The sequence below is a fragment of the Limulus polyphemus genome, unplaced genomic scaffold (assembly GCF_000517525.1).
Source record: "Limulus polyphemus unplaced genomic scaffold, Limulus_polyphemus-2.1.2 Scaffold8, whole genome shotgun sequence".
Taxonomy (NCBI): domain Eukaryota; kingdom Metazoa; phylum Arthropoda; class Merostomata; order Xiphosura; family Limulidae; genus Limulus; species Limulus polyphemus.
The window spans coordinates 338248-347693 of record NW_013665618.1 but is presented as its reverse complement, the minus strand read 5'-3'; the positions used below and the strand labels follow the sequence as shown (position 1 = coordinate 347693).

The 9446-nt window shown below is 33.0% G+C and overlaps 1 protein-coding gene across 1 annotated transcript in view; it reads right to left on the bottom strand.

Annotated features, from left to right (window-relative positions):
- Positions 1–2253: 2253 nt before the first annotated feature.
- Positions 2254–9446, bottom strand: part of LOC106477493 (carbonic anhydrase-related protein 10-like) — a 146746-nt gene continuing 139553 nt past the window's right edge. The window contains exons 9-11 of the mRNA XM_022381668.1: positions 6034–6076; positions 4202–4606; positions 2254–2926 (exon numbers count right to left, since the gene is read on the bottom strand). Of these exons, the coding sequence (XP_022237376.1) occupies positions 4575–4606; positions 6034–6076 (75 nt within the window). The 3' untranslated portion in view covers positions 2254–2926; positions 4202–4574. The remainder of the gene's footprint in view (positions 2927–4201; positions 4607–6033; positions 6077–9446) is intronic.

The following is a 9446-nucleotide window of genomic DNA, read 5'->3' as shown; positions in this document are numbered from 1 at the left end:
AGTTCGTTATAGCGTTTGTTTTAGCGCGAATGTTGGAATCAAGTGTATCATAAAGTTATATTCAGAAAGAATAAACCAGTTTTATTAAGTAAGGACTCGTGTCACTAAAGTTTCGTCGGAACGAAGTTACGAAAAGTTAATTAACAAACGGAGACGTAACAATACTAATGAATTATAAAGAAACATTTTTGAAAAACAAACGTTTCGTGTTCAGGAAATTTTTACTTTAGTAAAAATATATCATTACCGTCAAATTATGATGACAGGAAATCTATATATTGACATTATTTTCAATTTCTTTTAACGTTTTCCATCCTGATAACTCTTATTAGAATTTTTTAATGTCAGAAAATAAAAATCCCTGTTCTTCGTAGCTGAAGAAAATAGATGTAGATTGAGGTTTTAACAGCACAGAATCAAAATTCATTGAGGTTTTTCGTTTTTAGAATATTTGGGTTAATAACAAAAAAAAAGGAATGTTTCTGAATGACTGTCTGTATGGCACGTTTATGTTTGATTACTGTTTAGATTACAGGGGCCTAACACACAGAGCGTACGTAAACCATTACCAACAACTATGTTAAATTATCTTAATTATTTCTGCCCCTCCCCCCACTTTCCAACAAAGTTAGGCAACCATAGTTTAAATGACGTTTTCTTCTCACTCTTTGAACTTTTGTTTTTTCTATTATCTCGTGAATTTCAAATGCGAAACGGTCGAAATCGGCATTGTGTTTGTTACAAAGCATACAAACTTTCAATCAATATCCACAAAAAGTCAACAATAAAACATAACGCTCTACTGGATCAGGGTTCGAATTTTGCGCAAAGCTACACGAGGGCTATCTGCGCTAGTTATCCATAATTTAGTAGTGAAAGAGTAGAAAGAAGGCAGCTAGTCATCTCCACCTACCGCCAACTCTTGGGCTACCCCTTTGCCAACCAATAATGGGACGGGGTCAAGCGCCCTAACCATCTGGCCATGCCGGGCCGGTACTGGATTAGAAGAAACTACTGACTAAAGAAAGAAAACTTAAAAATAGAAGAATTACATGAAACTCTTAGATGGATACCATGAAATCAGTAATTTGTTACTCGAGGTTTTAAAATAAATCTTCTGAAATAGTGAATTATTTATTGAAAACCAATTGATTTAATGTTTCAAATGCCTGAGACAAGCTTTATATAAACGTAAAAGTTATAACATCCTAGGGATAAGAACGTTAGGCCTATAAAACGGTGGTTTGAAACCCGTGATGCAATATAGAACCAAACAACGTTTAGACCAATGACTTCTAAAAACATTTACAGGGAACATTATCTTTCTAACGATAATTCATAAGTTGCTGTAATTATTGTAATTAAATCAGAATGGTTGTACATAGATAGAGAGATAGATGCATTTTTGTTGTTGTTGTTCGCTACAAAAATTGAAAAGTTTCTGGAGAACCTGCTGAAGGGTAAACGTTTCAGAATTTGTTTGATAGGTGGAGTATCTCCAGATCTAGTGAAACCATTTGTTAATAATTCTGTGAAACGTAAAAGTCCAGAGAATTGACTGAAATGTATCGCACTATTAGTCCGTGTTCACAATACAGTTCCACTTAGCAGTCATATACAGACACACATAATTCTATTTTTACATACAAAACCATTTTAAAATAGAGCTACGTTTGTGTCTAGGATCTAGTGTTTCGTCTGTAAGGTTCTAATTTATGATGTTTAGAGGGGAAAGGTACTTAGGGCTTGGATTTACGTGCTTAAGCTTTCACCTTTAAAATTTGTGCCAAGTTTAACAAACACAGTAATAATAACAGCATCAAAAGAACTAAGAAATATCAAAGAATTGGATTAGGATTATATGGGGCATACTTTCAATCGATAATTATGTATTTTTGTTCTAATTTTAAGTTTTGACTCTTACAATTTGAGTCTTCAGATTGCGAGTCGAGCTCCCTAACCACCTGGCCTCGTGATTGCAAGACTCAAATATCGACCAAATAGTCTGTTTATGAAAGTTCTGTTTGAATTGCCTGAGAATGCTGTTTACTTCAGTAAAGATCATACTTATGAATGCTGGTTCACCCATGAACTTTAGAATTTTCGGAATGAAATATATTTCATAAGTCTTCAAACAGGATGAAACCTTGTAACTTAACAAGCACTTGACTTCAAAGAAATATATAACAACTTCTAGTTGATTTATTTTCGATCAACATAAAATTACAATAATTTCAATACACAACAACGCAAAAGAATTAAAATTTTACGCATTGAAATACTGTCGGAAAGCATCCGACCAGGCAATACGACATTAAGGAATTGAAGTTTACACTTTTTTTATATGTCTGTTCTAAATTTCACCAAGAAAATGATCTCAAAGATCGTGGTATAACATAATACAATGTTATTATTTTCCAACAAAACAAATAAGCACAACTTGTGAGTCAAACGTTAATATCCTTTCTCTTGTTTTAAGTAATGGACGAAACTCCGACGAAGAGTCAATGTGTTGAATATTTTCTTGAGGGTTTCGACTTCAGTTTATTCATGGCTCATTGAATTGTGAAGTCAAAAATGAACCTCCTATTTTCAACAGAACTATAGGCTACACTTTTGTTGAGGTTAAACACCGATAAAAACAAGTTCACAGTGTATGATAAAGCTTTTTCATTTTGTGACGTGATATAAACTTGAAATATATTGAAAAACATTCAAATGCGAGAAAATCCTTTGTAGTCCGCCTCTTATGTGTATTTAAGATATTCTTTATCCAAACAATATCTGTATTTCACGTGTCATTACGGAACAAGACAGAACTTGACACGACGGAAATCTGCCAGTTGAAAAACCATACGTTTACTTTGTTGGAAACTTCTCATGGAAGTATTCACACCTTCTTTGTAAAAGGCTTAAGCTTTATTATCTGTAAATAAAAAAGAAAAAATACCATAGTTCACATTTCGTAGTTATTTTTATCCCATAAAAACGAATAGATTTAATATAAAACGAACTATTACTACTGCAGGATATTATATGAATTAGAACAACGCTTGACTAAAAAAAAAAAGGCAAATTTAATTTGTAAAAGTAGAAATGGCGTGTTTATTTTTCGTCTGGAAAGTTTTGTGGAAGCATACATGAATCATCTCTATTCTAAATACCTAAAAGGTTTAGAAATTTCTTATATTGTTCGTTATCTGATATACATGTATTAAGTCTTCCAAAAAATGTGGTCGTAAATAACGAAATGCACATCCGGATTAAATAACTGTATTATGTTTGTACTTGTAGTTAGTTGGAGAAGGATATACGTTTTAAATCACATAAGAAGAAATAACAAGATTTTTTTTTGCCTGTCACAACAGCATACATTTCTTTTTGATGGAATTGTGCCACAATCGACATTCATTTTTTTATAGATAAAAACTGTTTGTAATTAAGCACAAAGCTGCACCATGGGCTATCTGTGCTCTGCCCACCACGAGTATCGAAACCCAGTTTCTAGCGTTGTAAGTCCGCAGACATACCGCTGTGCCACTGGGGGGCATAGATAAAAATGCAGAACTTAGCAACCTGATGATATTATTCAACGGTTGACTCTTTAACATTTTAATTACTTTATACGTTTCATTCGTTAACTCATTAACATCCTGATCACTTTTCTTACATTTCACTAGTTGACTCAGTAAGATCACTGGGACTTCATCTTAATTATTAGTACGAGATTTGAACATTGTCTTTAATAATTTTTAATTAAATATTGCTTAACTAGTTCTGGATCAGATCCTAGTTTTAGATACAGAGTTATGTCTTTTGTACTCAATTAATAACACTAACTTACAAATTTAAAACGACGTATACACTTACATATTTATCAACAAATATCTCTATTTTTGTTTTATTATAAATATGCTCTCGAAGTTTACATTTCTTACTCCATAAATTTCAATAACCAGTCACGAGAGGGCGATAAAATCATAAAACAAAATATATTTTAGTAAACTAAGAAAGGGTTCAAGTGCAAGGTGAACTTGCTGCTTGTTTTATTAAATCGGCCACACGACCTTCTATGATTATGTATGTTATCATTTATATAAGAGCAGGAGAGTAGGAAATATTAGTTTTTGATGGCCACATTTTGTAAATTTAATTTTAGCTGTTCTGGAGTTCTTAAACTGCTATTCCAAGATAGACTTACCAAGATAAAGACCCAAATCTTCTTCCGTGGATGAGATTTCTAAGGTACAAGTATTACAAGTGTAGAATAAGTTAGATTATAATGTTGAAGACGACTTTCTGCAGAAACACCAGTATTGAATTTGGTGATGAAGGTTTATTCTCTGTAAATGATCAATTTAATTATAGTTTGGTATACAGATTGCTGGGTATTGAACTTTGTAGCCAGGAACGTAAAGGAAAGAGCACTACATCGTTGACTAGAGCCTCTTTATAATCGTAGGTGTATAATTCACAAATTTGAAAAATGATATGATGAGGCGGGCCCAGGCTTTGGTGTTTTCCACATTGACCACACTACTTTTTACACAAACAAAGCTCTGAACCTGAAGAAATCAAGAGCCTGTATTCCATAACGGTGAGTTGGCTGTGGATAAAAAGAACAAAGATACATTGAGACAAATGTGGCTAAATTCTAGCTGAAAGTAAGGCTAAGACTATGAAAAAAACAAACAAAAAACAACAGACTTCAACACATGTTCATTATTTCTTTAATATAGCAAACTAAAAATAACAAGAGCGTAATGCTTCATTATTAAAGTTAAAACTAAGATGAGAAGAATAATTTTTGATTATAACATACATATATATATATATATTAAGGTGTTTTATCTCACAATAACAAGATAAGGCAAACTGCTCATTTCATAACTATTAAATGTAACAAACATTCATCACATTACTATACAGCAAGTGAGTGAAAAAGTTAGAAACTTGAAAGTGGAACACATAAATTACAATTATCAAATTTTGGATGATTTAGGAAACCGTCAGTCACTAACAAGCTTATCTTTTCCCATCTGAGTTCTGAAAACCTATACATTCTTATGATCTAAATGAATCAATAACAGCGGCTCTACAACTGAGAGACGCAGAATGATGATCAGTTATGTTTCTTCTCACTATAGTATTCAAGTAATAAGACCTATGCTTTTCCAGATAAAGGGTTTTGATTCATCTTCTCCCTTCGTTTGACAGTAATGAATGGAGTTGTTACGACCTCTTCCTTGAAAAGGTGAGTCGTTATATCCACTTATTCGATAAGCGATGAATTACGATTGGACATTTAAATTACATCCATTCATTAAAGGCAAATGACCACTCTCTCTCTCTCTTTCTCTAGGTACTATGCCCATCTAGGGCGTTGGTGAGCATTGTTTTCCACTGATCTCTGTCTCTCGTAGCTCTTCTCATTTCTATAGCGGTAATTCTTAGTTCCTTGGTAATAAATGACCATTACATATTTTATAAACTAAATATTAAAGGCTAGGTCTTTTTATGATTATTAACCAGTTTATAAATAAAAAAATAAACTTTTAAAGAAAAATATCACAAACACAAATTTTACAAATGGATTTGAAACCAACTTAATTTAAACTTTAAAATGTTAACCAGAAAGTTTAATCAGCGAATTATGAATCAAGTAATAAGATAATTGTGTAACAATATATAACATTCCTTTGAATAGATTCAAATACAAAATAATTAATTCTGGCATATGACAATACATGTTTCTAATTTTTAAAAATGAAATTCTTTAAAAATTCCAACAGGAAGAATAGAGAGAAGGAGAACTTATGAATAACTTAACATATGCTAGAATTTCAAACGCATTATTTATTAAAATGCAAAACCGTTGGAGTAAATCCATTCGAGTCAATAAAACGTGATTTTCCCGTAGCTCTTAAATCATTGAAAGGTGTAGTCTCAACAAGGCGTGTAAGGAACCATTGAAAAGTTAAGAGAATGAATACAGAAATTACACCGAAGACCGGTACTCTTGGCCATACCTACCCTCATAGAAGTGATCCTTGTACATAGTTGGACAGCTTTTTCCCTATAGAAAACAAGCAAACATTAAATATAGAAATTGAGTATGCTAGCATAAAGATATTAATTATCATACATTTCAAAAGCCGTAAACTTGAATTAATACTTGAAACAGATCAAAAATGTATCTTGAATCAAAATTGGCGTTAATTTCGAAATGTCCCGATCACAGGTTATCCACTTTCATACACATGTTTTATTAATTTATCATGAGATATATAAAGCGGATTTACATTACAAAATGGATAATGTGGTCGAAAATGGCCTGGTGATTAGGACGGTCGACTCGCAATCTACGGGTTCGTATCCTGTTATAGAACGTGCTCGCTCTTTCAGTCGTTATACGGTCAATCTCATTTTTCGTTGGTAAAAAGTGGCCCAACAGTTAACAAAGGGGAATGTTGACTGGCTGCTTTTCCTCTAATCTATTAATTCTAAATTAGGAACAGTTAGCGCAGGTAGACCTCAAGTAGCTTTGCGCGAAATTCAACAAAACAAATAAACCAACGAAAGATGACTGCAAACGTCTAGAACCTCTCTCTCTTTCACTGCCAAGACATTTGTGACATGTCAATATCCAATCAAAATATTAATGTTTTGCTCTACGTTTTGAGTACAAGCTTGTAAAAGCTACGGGTATTACTGTCATGAAATGTTCTCTTTAAGTAATAATAAATATGTATCAAAAATTAAACAGTCAAACTGTTTTTTAAATTAATTGTAATCAAGTAGACTTTGAAATACATTATTAAAGATTTTATATATTTTATTATTGTTATAAAAAATGTGTATCAGAGTTGGCAAAGATATTAATTAGGATAATAAGTAATAAAGGATAAATTAGCAAGTCTAAATAAAAATTTTATTCTCTTATATATTGTGCGATGTTTTTGGTAGACGTTCTTCGTCAGGCAGTAAATACCGTTTTACACAGTTTCTACTTAGAGTGTTAATTTACCCTTTCTTATCTTTTATCTAAAATGTTTTTGCGGAACAACAGTCACTACAGATATTAATTGTCATAACTATAAATAGAGCCAGGCGAGGCCAAATGATTAGCGTGCTTCTTCATCGGGATTCGGTCCTTGCTTTAGACAAAGGAGGGTCAGGTCCAGCGTTGACCTTTTCATCATCGTCATCTTCATCGAGATTCGGTCCATGTTTTGGACCAGGGAGGGTCAGGTTCAGCGTAGACCTCTCTAGAATTGTTATTTTGTTTGCACTCTTACTTAATCATAGGTAATAACCCTTGTTACGTTGTTGTTACATTACTCACATTATGTTACATTTTGTCCATTGTCCACAGTTTTAATTAACATACCCTTTCATGCCATGGGGAAATATTAACTAGTATATTTTCACTAGGATTCACTTATGTATGGAAATTAAGTGTATCGCAAAGTTGTATTCAGAAAGAATAAACCAGTTTTATTTAAGAAAGGACTTGTATCGGTAAAGTTTCTTCGGGAAGAATTTTTACGGAAAATTAACTAACGAACGGAGACGTAACAATATGTACAGTTCTCTTCTTCTTGTCAAAAGTCCACTTAGGCCTATTCAATTACTTTAGAATTTCAGTTGACAAGCCAAACTATCTTCTCTATTACAATCACACTAGTATCCTGGGTGTGATTCACTTAGAATTGTGGCACGAGTTACCGTAATCATTTGGTCGTCTTTCTTCTGAAGATCCTCTGTTCCTTTTGTCAAAGTGCACTCAGGCTGATTCAATTACTTTAGAACCATGCTTTTACGGAATAAATTATTGTTCTTATCTCCTTTTCTACTGTTAGTTTTACTCTAACGTATTAAACATTAGGCCTATCACTTCTATGGTAGTTAACTTCACGCCGAACCTTCCTTGCCTGTAACTTTACTCTTTTGCTATTATATGACTGCTTTTAACTCTTATTATAACAAAAACTAAAGAATAATGAAATGTTCTCTCACAAAATAAATCAATCAGTAATATCTAAACTAAACAGTCTTTTATATCATGATAGTATATAAGAAGAAAATATCCTATGAACATTTGAGGACTCTTTCCTGATCTTAAATGTTAAACTGCTAAAAACTTGTTTGTTTGTTTTGAATTTCGCGCAAATCTACACGAGGGTTATTTGCGCTAGCCGTCCCTAATTTAGCAGTGTAAGACTAGAGGGAAGGCAACTAGTCATCACCACTCACCGCCAACTCTTGGGCTACTCTTTTACCAACGAATAGTGAGATTGACCGTCACATTATAACGCTCCCACGGCTGAAAGGGCGAGCATGTTTGATGGGACTGGGATTCGAACCCACGACCCTAACAGTCACTCTTTAACAAACTGCTATAATTCACAAGGAACGTCTCACGTGCTCAACAATATTCTGTCCGCATACATTCATTTACTCATTACCTTGCGTTGTTTCTTGGCTGGTCTTATATATACAAGACTTCCCCAATCTAGTAATCTCCCGACATGTCAGGAAGGTTCGAGAAGGAAGTGGCGTGATATAAGCATCACGTGACCTGCGTTGTCATAACAATATCAATTTTTCTCCATCACGTACAGAATTTTCACAAAACGTCATATGTACTTTTACATAAGTAAATCACTTTCATTTTCATCGAAATCGGGTCACATTTTATGCTTAGAATGTTGACAATCACTGGCTATTAATTTATCTTAACCAATCGCGACGTGACAGTCTTATCGATTGTCCTACAACCCACGAGAAACACATAATAATAAAATATTTTCATTGTGGTAAACGAAATAATAATTTGATCTAAGCAAGAGTTTTTCCTTCCCGATTTGTAAAAAATCCTTACGTGACAGAAAAGAATGAATATTATTTTCGAAATCTCCATAGCCAAATTGTGGAAAATCAGTTATTAAAACCAAAACATCTTTTATGAAGATTAAATATGCAAGCCTGTCTTACATACTTGTACTGTTTAACCAGGAAGTAAGACTCTTTATGTTCTACTATGAATTATGTACTTGCACTGTTTAACCTGGAAGTAAGACTGTTTAAGTTCTACTATGATTATGTACTTGCACTGTTTAACCTGGAAGTAAGACTGTTTAAGTTCTACTATGAATTGTATAAGTGTACTGTTTAACCAGCAAGGAAGACTGTTTATTTTCTACTACGAATTATATTATTCTACTGTTTAAACAGAAAGTAAAACTGTTTATGTTCTAGTATGAATTACATAGGCCTGCAATGGTTTTATTGTCTTGACACTTTTACGTTATACAGTAATTCCTGTATGTTAAATCTGAAAATGATATCCATTTTCCTCTTTAAAGTACAGATTTTTCACTAAACGTCATATGTACTTTTACAATAAATGAATCATTTTCGTTGAAATCGGGTCACATTTTGTT